Consider the following 13955-nt stretch of genomic DNA (forward strand, 5'->3'; position numbering starts at 1 on the left):
TTTTTGAACATTTGGTCTTATAGATTAATCAGGCATTGAGGAGTTTATTTCTATAGCAAACTATATTTCTGATAGAAAAGAAAATGGAATGTCAATATTAATATGGACATAAAGAATTTCTAAGATTTCAAAATAGCTGGCACAATTTATTTCTAAAGACAAATACAAGCATAAACAATTCAAGTATAAATAGTAGCCCATTAAAATACGTTTATTTTCTTTTTCAACTATCTCAAAACTATTGTGACTTGAATTAGTCAACACACATTAAAAAACAAGAGATTTTATAATGAATGCTAATGAAACAGTATTAACATCTATAATGCATGATTGAAAATCAGACAATATGTATGAAAATACAGAACATAAATATACTGAATACATTAAGACTTTAACATTTTATAACTAAGACTATAACACCAATACTATTAAAAGGATAAAATACTCAATATAATCACAGCAAAGAAAGTACACTTGTTGTTGTTATTTCAATGCTTGAATATACATTTTTAAAAGATGCGTGGTTCCAAGTCATTCTGTGACAATTACAAAAAGCCATGAACAAGGAAGAGGAATCCACAAAGAAGAAATGGGATCTCATCTTTAGAATGAGTCTTCTAAAGAAGAGAGTTCGGATTTCATCACTATAGTTACTTGTTTAACAGTTCACCTGTGTGAATTTCCTAAAATCTTTTCATATTTCTGTCTCAATGTCTTCAAAGAGAAAATGAGAAATGAACATAATAATTTAGTGCATTCTCAGGCTGAAATTGAAATATGTTAAAATATTTAGATTTGAGATACAATACCAGAAATACTACCCACTTTCTATCTTGTATGCATTTTCATTAGTTATCAGGCTATTGTGCTTCAAGCCACTGAGAGCTTTTAAAGTACATTTGTCACCATAATACATTTTAGAAAACCTTGTTTTAAGCACTATTAAAAGTCCGCTGCATTCTAAGATTCAGATTAAGATATTTAGTCACTGAAAGCAACAGACAACCAGATTAGTTGATAAAATGTTCACTCTTCCACTTCATAACGAAACTTAAGGAATTTAACAATACTTTGTAAAAGCCCTTTACCTACTAATTCAATTTTTTCAAATAAATCTAAGGAAATAAATGTAAGATATAAAAAAGCAAAATGTACAATGATGTTTGTTACAGTATTATTATTGTTAGTAAAATAACAGAAACAACTGTAATGTCAAGAATTAAGAATCACCAACTAGACAATGTAAGATTACCTCGATAGATGGTAATGCAAGAATTAAAAATGTCAGTGAAGCATTTCTAAGAACATAGAAAAATTTAACTAAAAGGAAAAAAGAACACCATTTTAAATACTGTATGATCTTAAGTATGTGAACCAAAATGAATATTAAATAAAAAACTAGCTATATATACATAGATACATATATATACGGAGAAAAGAAAATAAGTAGAGAGTATATCCTAAAAATATAGTATATAATTTAGTAACTCTCAAAGCTGAGTATTAAAGAATACAGAGAAATACTCAAGAGAAAAATAAAATGGGGATCAAAAGATTCCCAAATAAATTGTTTAGAATGCGCCCATATTACAATAAGGGCTAGGAGGACATAAGTATACACTCTAGTGCCCTTTAGTATTTACATGTTTTGTTATACTTGACACTAAAGGATAGAAAGTTTTCTTTTGTATATCCAGCACAGTCTAAATAATCAATAAATACTTCCTACTGTATTAACTAATCATAGCAAGATGGACAAAAGATGAAATAGCCTAAATTTCTTAATTATTCATGTCTACACTTGCCACCCTTGGAAAAAGTTACCAAGTCTTCTCAATGTAATAATCATTCTCTTTCTTTCAGTAATTATAATAATACATTAAAGTCTAAAAGTTGTCTGATATCTTACCAAAAACTAACAAATCAGACAATATGACCATATCTAGCTAAAATAACAAAAAGTTTTTCTTGATGTTTTGTGCTTATTGACACAGTTGTAAAAAAAGAAGTCACAAGGAAAAAGTTAATAACATAAAAAGCTAAACAAAAAGTAAGTAAGCAATAAGTAAAGGAAAAAATCTTAACGAGTTCTAGGAATTCCCAAAAGTCTCATTTAAACAGCAATATATCCAGGAAAATTTAAAAAATGTCACTTTAATCAAAGAATCTGAGGAAGGGCAATTATTAGTAATGATTTAAGACAACATCTTGAATTAGTTATTGTGCTTGATTTCCACAGAAAACTATACGTGCAGTGACATTTTTGCCAACCATCAATTACGTAGGCACAAGAAAAGGTCATCAGTTACTCAAAATATTTACATGTTTTGTTACACTTGGTCCCTTAAGGACAGAATTATTTCTTTTGTATATCCAGCATAGGCTGGTCTTTGGATGTCATTCTTTCCTCTTTAAAGTGCTTGTTTTAGGCCGGGCGCGGTGGCTCACGCCTGTAATCCTAGCTCTGGGAGGCCGAGGCGGGTGGATCGCTCGAGGTCAGGAGTTCGAGACCAGCCTGAGCAACAGTGAGACCCCATCTCTACTAAAAATAGAAAGAAATTATCTGGCCAACTAAAAATATATATACAAAAAAAAAAATTAGCCGGGCATGGTGGCTCATGCCTGTAGTCCCAGCTACTCGGGAGGCTGAGGCAGTAGGATCGCTTAAGCCCAGGAGTCTGAGGTTGCTGTGAGCTAGGCTGATGCCATGGCACTCACTCTAGCCCGGGCAACAAAGTGAGACTCTGTCTCAAAAAAAAATAAATAAATAAAAAAATAAAGTGCTTGTTTTAAATATAAACTACTCAATTTATTATTTTGATGACTATGGTTTTCAAAATAAATAATGCAACTGAATAGTTGTATGTTAACAGTTTCATTCTCTTCAAATATACAACACATTCAGTCTAAGTTTATACTTTGGTTTCAATTTTGGGAAGAAGCATCAATGTTGCTAGCTAAGACACTGCGAAATCAAACATTTCCATTATTTATTTAAAAAAAGAAAGTAAAATATAACTTATTTTGAGAATTAACTATGGGGGCACTAATTTCAAGATGATAACATTTTTATTCTCATTAAGATAATGAATCTTTTTTAAGGATTTCTTCTCTAACGATTTAAAAGCCAAAAGGGTTAGTTTATAAAAATAAAGACATCTATATATTCAATTTGCCTAATTATATGTCCTACTTCCATTTACATTAATTAAACTAATAATTATGAAATAAGAACAAGGGCATTCAATTTTTCAAAAGCATAAATGCTAAAGGCTGAGAATGTATATAACTTAATTATAAAATGTGGTTTATTTAGCAACATTACCAAAGGGTTAAAGAAAAAGATAAATTGAGGAACATATCCTCAAAATTCATGTGCCAACTATTGTTTGAGCAACTGACACTTCAATTATTAAAACATATGCCCAATTAGTAGTCCCATAGTTTGAGTATATTTAGAGTGACCTGTGAAACAGAAAGCTACGCATTAATAATTCTAGCATTAGGACTCAACAAGCAAAAAGAACACATTCACTAGACTGGACATAGTAATTGTCCTGGGCTTCAACTACCTGAAATGCACATGAACACCATAAGAAAAGATAAAATTTACAAAATGATAGGAAAACTATCCACTTCTGAACTCAGTAAAGTCTTTCACCCACTAAATAGAGGAGAAAATTGATTTCCTGCATCCTTTAATCTTTTATACTGATCTTATTCCTGGACAGTATGACTAGGAATACCACCATTTTTATTTGTCATCAAGCCACTACTATAAAAAGTTCAGATGGAGATGAGCGTTGTAAAGAAAATTTCATTAAAATTGACAATCTAATTCACACACAGTAAATACCACAGTTTGTTTTGATTTTTAAGGATGAAATCAAGTAGTAGTATAGGAAACATTTACTCTTGTATTTCCAGTTCTTGCTGTGTAGGCAGAAAAACAAAGAAAATAAAGTTAGAAGCATGCAGAATGATTTTAAAATGGAGTCACATATAATAAAAACCAAAGGCTACGAACAATTAAGAGTCATTTTATTTTAAATTTCAGGTAGAAAAATACTAATAAATTTCTTTTGGGGGAAAGCCAGTCATGGAAGAATAGCAATTTATATATGTACATATTACCTAAATATAATAAAGTTAAAACTAAAATAAAAGCAAGAAAATAATGAAATTTTTTTAAGGTTTAACCAGATGATAGTAGTATATCATCTTTTTTTCTCTCCTCTAGTTCTATTTACCAAAATAAATCTAAATTTACAAAGTAATGCAAATAAGTTATTTGGTTGGGAGAAATGGAAGCAGTGAAATTCTAACAATTAGCTACGAACCAGGAAGCCAAAATGTAACTAAAGCCAACAATGTAAACTAAATGAGCTATCACAGAAATAGTGATATCGCCTATAACGTCTTTTAATATTATCTATTCTGCACAAAAAAACGCCTTGCTCCTGTGCAGAAAAAAATTATCAGTTATTTCCACTGAACATGTTACACTAAAATAAAAAAACAAATAAACAATCAGATTCTACTCTACAAATCATGTGTAATCCTTCAAACAAGTTTATGAATCAGGAACTTTAAGAACCACCTATGAAATCCTGGACCTAGAAATCTTCAAAATTCAATTTCACTCCCGACCATGAAGAACAGAATTTACCTCAAAAATGTCACAGCCCTCAGATTCCTGTCTGTCATATGGACGAATAATGCCATCTTCATGGATCAGGCGAGGGGGACGTAGGCTAGACACTTCTTCAGTTGATTCTGCTGCCCTAAATAAGGCATCAGCATAAGTGTAAGAAAATGTGTGAGAATCTGACTCCCAGTCCCCTACCATTTTCTAAAAGAAAATAAAATACCAAAATAAGAAAAGCAGGGACTAGGTCATCTAGTCTTTGTATTTTTGGTGTCTAGCACCATGCCTGGCATACAGTAGATACCAATAAACATTTGTTGAATAAAAGAGAAGCTGAGCCACTAAAAAAATGTCCTTTCTTATTCATTTCTGGTGGCCCTCTACCTCATGAAGCTATCGTAGCTTTCAATTAGACTTTAAGATCCTTAATAGCAGCCAAAGTATCTAAACAATTTATGCACTCCTAGCAACAGTTAGCACACAGACACATACCTTGCACACAGTATGCACTCAATTACCTCTGAATGCCTTGGAAGGTACTGCTGGCCATATCTATGATTCCACCAGTTGGACGAGCCACAGCACCCACAAGCCCTTTTCCAATTCCTTTAAAGAATCCAGCAGCTCCTTCCTTTTTGGCACCTTTGGAAAACCAAGGACAATGAATGTATAAAGATATTTTAAAATAAGCAAGTTTGAATTCAACAAAAACCTGAGTCAAATACTGAACTGTTTTACCCAGGAAGCTTCAAGAAGTTGGCTTTCTAAAGAACTTAAAGTTAATCCTATCATGATAAAATAGTGGTACTCAAAATGTGTCAAAAATGCAAATCCTTGGGTCCCACCCCAGAACTACCGAATCAGAAACTCTGGCAGTATGGCCAACAATCTGTGTTTTAATAAGCACTCTAGGTAATCCTAAGGCATGCTCAAGTTTGGGAACTACTGATCCAAGAGTTTCATCAGTACCTGTTACTAGAAGGTCTAAGGACTGACCAGAAAACATTCTCTTTTTCTGTGCTGACCATCAGAAGATTTTTTAAGCAGTATACTTTTTAAAAAATATAACAACTTTATTGAAACACAGTAATAGTTCACATACCATAAAATTTACCCATTAAAGTATACAAATTAAATGCTTTTTAGTATATTCAGACTTGTGTAACCATCACCACAATCAATTTTAGAAAATTTGTATCATCTCAAAAAGAAATCCTATGTACATTAAAAATTAATCCCCATTTCTCCCAACCCCTGCCTACACAATCCTACCCAATTTACCTTTCCTCTTCCCTTCCTCTCCCCACTCCCAGACATAGGCAATAGGCCACTATGGATTTGCCTATTCTGGACATTTAATACAAATGGAATCATATAATATGTGGTCTATGGTGACTGTTTTTTTTTTTTTTACTTAGCATTATGTTTTCAAGGTTCATCCACTTTGTAGCATGTACCAATACTTGATTCTTTTTATGGCTGAGTAATATTCCAGTGTATGGATATACCACCTTTTCTTTATTCATACATCAGGTGATGGGTTGTTTCCATCTTTTGGCTATTTTGAATAATGCTGCTATGAACATTCATGTACATATTTTTGTGTGAACACGTTTTCAATTCTTTTGGGTATTAATGTATACCTAGGAGAATTGCTGGGTCACATGGCAACTCTATGTTTAACCTTTTGAGGCATTGCCAGAATATTTTCCTCAAAAGTGGCTGTATTATTTTACATTCTCAACAGCAGTGTATGAGGGTTCCAATTTCTCCACATCCTCTTCAACCCTGATTATAGTCATCCTAGTAGCTGTGAAATGGTATTTCATTATAGTTTTGATTTGCATTTTCCTGATGCCAAATAATGTTGAGCAGCCTTTCATGTACTTATTGGTCATTTGCATATCTTCTTTAAGGAAATTTATATTCATATCCTTTGTCCATTTTAAATTGGGTCATTTGTCTTTTTATTATCAAGTTGTAAGAGTTCTTTATATATTCTAGATATGTCTTTTATTAGCAGATGTATGATTTGCAAAATTTTTCTCCCATTCTGTGAACTATCTTTTCTTTTGCTTGATGGTGTCATCTGAAGCCTAAAAGTTTTAAATTTTGATGAAGTTCAATTTATCTATTTTTTCACTTGTCACTTGTGCTTGTGATGTCATATCTAGGAAGGCTTTGTCTAACACAAGTCATGAAGACTTACTCCTGTATTTTCTTCATAATTTTATAGTTTTGCTCTTATATTTAGGTACTTAATCCATTCTGAATTCATTTTTATATATGGTGTAGGCAGGGGTCTAATTTTTTTATTTTGCATGTGGATATCAAATTTTTCCAGCACCATCTGTTGAAGACTATTCTTTCTTTATTGAATTATCTGATACCCTTGTCAAAGATCACTTGACTATAAATGTAAAGGTTTATTTCTCAATTCTTAATTATGTTCCACTAATTTATATGACTATTCTTATGCCAGTACCACACTGTCTTAGTTACTGTAGCTTTACAGTAAGTTTTAAAATTGGGAAGTGTAAGTCCTCCTACTTTGTTGTTTTTCAACATTGTTCCAGCTATTTTGGGTCTCTTGAATTTCAATACAAATTTTAGATTCGGCTTGTCAATTTCTGCAAGAAACCAACTGGGATCTTGATAGGAATTACATCAAATGAACGATGTACTTTTTTAATGGGACAAAACAAACAAAAAAATGAGTTAATTGGCGGTATTGAGGGCCCAAAGGAATCTAGTTTACCTATGGCCTTGCTGAAAATGGCATTCAAAGTCTGAATTATAGTCCACTACTTAACCTATTTTCTGAGGAAAATATACTTATTAAACAATTTAAGACTATGAGTAGAAAATCCAGTCAGTAATTCTCTTAAACATCTAGTAGCAGTAACATCTATTACGTTTACCATGCATCGACTCTTCAGACTTTGTAAAAGAAGGAAATTTTCTCAACCTACCTTCCACAGGTTTTGTTATTATTCCGGTCACTCCACCAACAACTCCCTGAAAGAGAAATCAATCATACAGTCTCCACTGACTAGATGGTGCTTAATTTTAAACCAACCACTAGAGGTCTCTACAGACATACTGGGAATATATATATGGGACATGGACAATGTATATAACCTGAGCTTTTGTACCCCTATGATGAGCTGAAATAAAAAAAAAAAAAAAATTAAGGACTTATTTGATAATGTGAACAACATATATAACACATATAGGTAAGCACCATGATTTTACAAATATTATATCATAGCAAATTTTAAATGAAAGTACTTTGCAGGAGCAAAATTTGATAACAGAATCAGTAAAGCAGGTGGAAATATTTTAAATCTGGGCTTGGTACCAATCATCTGTGAGATCATGGGCAGTTGATACAATTTCTGTAAGCCTCAGTTTCCACATAAGTAAAATGAGTAAGTTGAGCCAAATAATCTCTAAGATATAATAATAAATTATAATGAGATGACTTTGTAACTTAGGGAAAATGTAGAAAATTTAAAATAAAGGGACCTCCAAGGACAGCAAATAACTTGACAAATACAGCACTTTAGAGAACACAACACACAACATTACAAATCACTGTCACACACAGTAGTTACAGCTTCCTGAAATTATTTCCAAAAATAATACATAAATTCATTAATATATTCTTAATTGTCAAGTAACAGTAGTAACTAAAACTACGTGTATATTCTATAAACAAACATAAAGAGAACTGAGAGGATATACACTAAATTGAAAAGATGAGGCACCTCTGGAAGGGGGACCTGAGTAAAGAGCACTCCAGCCTTACCTATATTATTTTACTTACTTATTAAAAGAAGAACTTATAAGTTCTCATAATTATAAGGAGAATATCATACATTACCTCTATAATGAAACAGGATTCATACATTACCTGTATAATTTTAAAAGTACTGAAAGGTAACAAAAGGCAGTTCCCGGTTTATCAACAGTTAACTCTCACACATCCCTCCTGCAGAAATGGTTAATTGCCAATGGTCTGAAGACCTCCTCCTCCCTCTAGCTGCCTTCATTAACTATACATCTCTGCTCCTTCCATCCTCATCTTCCACGCTAGTGCTAACCTGTCATCATGACAGTTTTACTTTAGCCTGACACCAAACCAAGTCTGGAAATATGGGGGATAGATTTGGTGGTGATGATGGGGAAGGCGAGTAAAAAGGACACTGGAAAGTCCGTGACTTACTATCACTGCCACTCTGACTAACCCAGACTCATAAGTAACATTCTAAATTTCAAACAACCAGCTAGAGTACATATTTTTAAAGTATACTTAAAAGTTGAGTATTTCTTGAAGATTTAGCAGGAGACTCACTTGCAGGAAGCCCTTTCCCCCTCTGGCAAGGCTGTCTCCAAAATCTCTGGGCTGTCGACTCAACTCTTCTCTTCTTTTTTGCTGATATTCCTTGTCCATTGTAATTGCTGCCAAACCTTTCCCAACAGAACCAGTGATTCGAGATACAACTCCTGCTGCACCACCTATCAAAAGATAGGGATTAAAACCTATAATACACAAGGAACTCAAATAACAGCAAAAAAACACAATCCTATTAAAAAATGAGGAAATGATCTGAAAAGACATTTCTCAAAAGACATGCAAATGGCCAAGAAGTATATAAAAAAATGATCAACATCATTAATCATCAGGGAAATGCAAATCAAAACCACAATCAGATATCACCTCACTCCACTTAGAATGGCTATTATCAAAAAGACAAATGATAACAAGTGTTGGTGAGGATGTGGAAAAAAGGGAACCATTACACACTGTTGGTGGGAATGTAAGTTAGTACACAACCATTATGAAAACAGTATGGAGGTTCCTCAAAGAACTAAAAATAAAACTACCATATGATCCAGCAATCCCACTACTGGGTACACATTCAAAGGAAAGAAAATCAGTATATCAAAAGGATATCTGTCCCCCCGTGTTTACTGTGGCACTATTCACAATAGCCAAGATGTGAAATCAACATAAGTGTCCATTAACAGGTGCATGGATAAAGAAAATGTGGTATGTATACACAATGGAATACTATTCAGCCATTAAAAATGAAATCCTGTCTTTTGCCACAACATGAATGAGCCTGAAGTATACTATGTTAAGTGAGTGAACTATGTCTGGCACAGAAAGACAAATACCACATGTTCTCACTTATGTGAGAGCTAAAAAAAACTTGAGCTTACAGAAACAAAGAGTAGAATTATGGGGGAGAGAAGAGAATGAGGAGAGACTGGTTAATGGATACAAAATTTCAACTAGATAGGAGAAAGAAGTTCTAGTGTTCTACAGCACTGTAAGGTGATGATAGTTAACAACAATTTATTGTACATTTTTAAACAGCTGGTAGAGAGAATTTTTAATGTTCCCAACAGAAAAAAATGATAAATGTTTGAGATGATGGATATGTTAATTACTCTGATTTGATCATTACACATTGTATACATATATCAAATTTCACTCCACCACATAAATATGTACAATTGCTACATGCCAATTAAAAAAAATAAATTTTCAACAAAAGATTCAGAGAAGTCACATTTCTTTTAACAGCATTATCACAATATACAGCATGCAACTGTTTAACCAGGTGCCTAAAAATCTGCCTCATATAAAAAAATGCAGAAGTTAATTTCTGCCATGTATCAAGAAGAAGAATAAAACTAAAGTACACTGATTCAACCCTACAAAGACATAAAAAAATACCAGCAGGCCACTGTTGACTTGTATTCCATTTTAAAACAAGAAACATGTTTTTTAAAAGAGATTGTTAGGAAAGTGATCTCTTTTTTATTAAATATAAGCATAACCAAGAATTTTATAACATAATAAAAATATATACAAATACATAAACATATGATACATACCTACTGTGTGTCCAAAGAGACTTCTTACTCCAATCACTAAACCCTCAGCAAATTCTTCAGGGCCTTGAACAGCACCCTGGCCAAAAAATAAAATTAAGTTTAAGACTTTTAATCTTATATTCCAGGGTTTCCATAAAGATACAGAATCTGCAAAGATACATAAACATTGTGATTAAACAATTTTCACCTTCTACCCCAAATGTGATAGACTACCTATTGTGTTTGAAGATACTTTCAGCTCACATGATCTTAGCAAATTCTATAAGATATAAATTGGATAGCTGTAAATGATTGACTTTAATCAAAATTTGAAGTTGGCCTCCCAGGACAAAGGTTTATCAGACTGCTAAAGCAAACTGTGCTAGTAACAAGACTAAGAGCCCAGAAATTTTTTACTATCTTGTTCTCCCATTTATCTCTCTGTTTTATTCTTCTAAAACCCTCATACGTTGAGCTCCCAGATCCTTTAAGTGGAGGTGAACAGATTAGATAAAAGCTTGAATATGAAACAAAATTTGCTTTTAATGCCCCATTAGTCCTTTCCACAGTGGTGGAACAGCCTTGACACAGTCTTATCTACCCAGCCAGCACTCTAAATATCCTTACGACATTAAATCCTGGAAAATGTGGGTGTGTTTTATTGCCCAGATATTAGAAATGCTCACCGAATTCTAAACAATCTTTCAATGTTATCTGACATACTTTTAATTTATTAAACTGATATATTTTTATTAACATTAAACATTCCATTCCTAAATACAGTTAAAATAAAAATTATTATCATTAAAAAATAGAACATCCACTTTTCTATACCTATCCTTAAAATAAATGAAAGATCAGTACCTGGAAGGGTTCATAAAATAAAGCTTCAACTCCTTCAGACAGACCTCTAATTAATCCAAATGGGTTTCCAAGCACATCTAACCCCAAAACAAGGACATACATCTGTTTTAAGAACTAAAGAAAAAAAGCAATTAAATTAAGTCCTTTAAAACTGTTGTAAGAAATAATATCATGATGAAATAGAAAAAAAGGGGTCTACTAATAAAATTTAAGTTTGTGTTAAAGAAAAGCTGCGTGGCATAACTACCATCACACCCGTTAACTAATCATTCATTAAGTGCCAGGCAATATGCTAACACTTTATATGGAGCTTTCAAATTAGACAGAGCTATGTATGAAGCACAGTCTGCCATTTAGCAGTTATGTGACCTTAGTCAAGTCACTTAGTAACTATGGGCCTTAGTCTTCTCATCTATAAAATGGGAGGTCATACTGACTGTGCATGGATGAGTATGCATATTAAATGAATATATAATTCAATAATTGTTAGTTGCTTTTATTAGCTTATCATGACTATTGATATTAAACTAGATAGAGAATAATCAATAACTAAAACAAAAAAAGGGAAAATATATCCTTATTTGAATATATTAATATAATAACCATAATGTCCATATATACCATAGGAGAAAGGACGTATCAGTGGTGGAAGAAAAGAGAAATGTCACCCTGTAGTTCCATGGTATAGCAATGGTACCCAAGTACCCTGCAACAACTACTCTGTCTCTGTGCATACATATGTGAACCACAGAGTAACTGAGGCATGGGTAGGCAACAGGCTTAGAATTTCTCTTGTAATACACTAAATTACACTTAGAAACTATAATCACTGAAGAAATCAAGTATAATGACTCCAAAATCACTATTCTTTCCAAAGTGGTAAAAGTATAATTGCAAAGGAAAAAGGGAACTGGAGGAAATTTTAAAAGGTGTATAAACAGAGGTAGAACTAAATAAATAGAAATCAATCATTCAAGAAAACCAGTAAGTAATGAGATTGCACACTGAGGTAAATTAGGTAAACATTACTGCACACTACACAATCACACACAAATGTTTTGTTTTGATATTTTATGAAGTATATGCTTTATGAGCTACTATGATAGGAAATTACCTGTTCACTGTAATGCCTAACAACACTCCACATGAGCTGATCTCTCTTGTAAAATTGATATCGAATTTCATAATAGGCAAGTCTGGAAGGAGAAAAAGGAAAGATTAAAAGATACTAAGATTACATGACAGAAAAGGGACTTAAAATTTCAATGATAGCTAATTCTTTTTTTTTTTTTTTTTTTTTTCTTTTTTTTGAGACAGAGTCTCACTTTGTTGCCCGGGCTAGAGTGAGTGCCGTGGCATCAGCCTAGCTCACAGCAACCTCAGACTCCTGGGCTTAAGCGATCCTACTGCCTCAGCCTCCCGAGTAGCTGGGACTACAGGCATGAGCCACCATGCCCGGCTAATTTTTTTGTATATATATTTTTTTTTTAGTTGGCCAGATAATTTCTTTCTATTTTTAGTAGAGACGGGGTCTCACTCTTGCTCAGGCTGGTCTCGAACTCCTGACCTCGAGCGATCCACCCGCCTCGGCCTCCCAGAGCTAGGATTACAGGCGTGAGCCACCGCGCCCGGCCCAATGATAGCTAATTCTAATCACAGCTAATGCTTTCAAAATTAACTTTGTACATCTACCACGTATAATATCGTTGATATCTTAATAGCATGGTAACCAAATTATCATAAAAACAATGCATTCCCATATAAGTTTTTCATAAATACATAAAGAGTAAAATGATTTTAAAAAGTCAACCATAGGCTGGGTGCAGTACTCATGCCTGAAATCCCAGCACTTTGGAAGGCTGGGGCAGGAAGATTGCTTGAGGCCAGGAATTCAAGACCAGCCTGGGCAACATAGCAAGACCCCATCTCTATACAAAATTTTTAAAAATTAGCCAGGTGTGGTGCTGCATGCCTGTAGTCCTAGCTACTCAGGAGGCTGAGGTAGGAGGATTCCTTAAGCCCAGGAGATCAAGGTTACAGTGAGCCATGATCATACCAGGGCATTCCAGCTTAGGCAACAGAGTGAGACCCTGTTTCTACAAAACAAAAATAAATTTTAAAAAAGTCAACCATAATCTCACCACACAGTAGATTTTAAAGTTTTTTCTTTTCCTCATTTCCCACTTTGAATTCTTTCTTTTCTTTACTATGCAATTATAAAATATTTAAAACATTTTGTATGCTACTTTTACACGCAACATTATGGATAAGTATTTCTGTACATAACTTAAAATTCTTCATAACCATTTTTAATGGATGTATAGCATTCTACCATGTGGCAGTGTTGTCACAAATAACTGTTCTACTGTCAGACAGTTCCAATTTTTTGCATGATAATCAATGATGCCATGTATATATTTAATATAACTCTTTGCAAGATTTTTTTTTAAAAGAATTCCCAAAAAGAGAATTACTGAGTGAAAAACAACAAAAATATGTAATGTTCCTATATATGAAGTTTTCCACTTAATGTCAATAGTATAAGAAAGTGCCC

The 13955-nt window shown here is 33.2% G+C and overlaps 1 protein-coding gene across 2 annotated transcripts in view; it reads right to left on the reverse strand.

Moving 5' to 3' along the window:
• VPS13C (vacuolar protein sorting 13 homolog C) overlaps nucleotides 1-13955 on the reverse strand; it is a 166083-nt gene that overhangs the window by 10593 nt on the left and 141535 nt on the right. The window contains exons 73-80 of one of the 2 annotated variants that reach the window (XM_045530588.1): nucleotides 12516-12597; nucleotides 11402-11515; nucleotides 10559-10634; nucleotides 9006-9169; nucleotides 7621-7666; nucleotides 5167-5290; nucleotides 4670-4784; nucleotides 2793-3933 (exon numbers count right to left, since the gene is read on the reverse strand). In XM_045530588.1, the coding sequence (XP_045386544.1) occupies nucleotides 3910-3933; nucleotides 4670-4784; nucleotides 5167-5290; nucleotides 7621-7666; nucleotides 9006-9169; nucleotides 10559-10634; nucleotides 11402-11515; nucleotides 12516-12597 (745 nt within the window). In that variant the 3' untranslated portion in view covers nucleotides 2793-3909. Of the gene's footprint in view, nucleotides 1-2792; nucleotides 3934-4669; nucleotides 4785-5166; nucleotides 5291-7620; nucleotides 7667-9005; nucleotides 9170-10558; nucleotides 10635-11401; nucleotides 11516-12515; nucleotides 12598-13955 lie in introns of those variants that run through there. The other variant, XM_045530580.1, reaches the window with a different exon arrangement.

Source organism: Lemur catta, chromosome 1, assembly GCF_020740605.2.
Source record: "Lemur catta isolate mLemCat1 chromosome 1, mLemCat1.pri, whole genome shotgun sequence".
NCBI classification, from domain to species: domain Eukaryota; kingdom Metazoa; phylum Chordata; class Mammalia; order Primates; family Lemuridae; genus Lemur; species Lemur catta.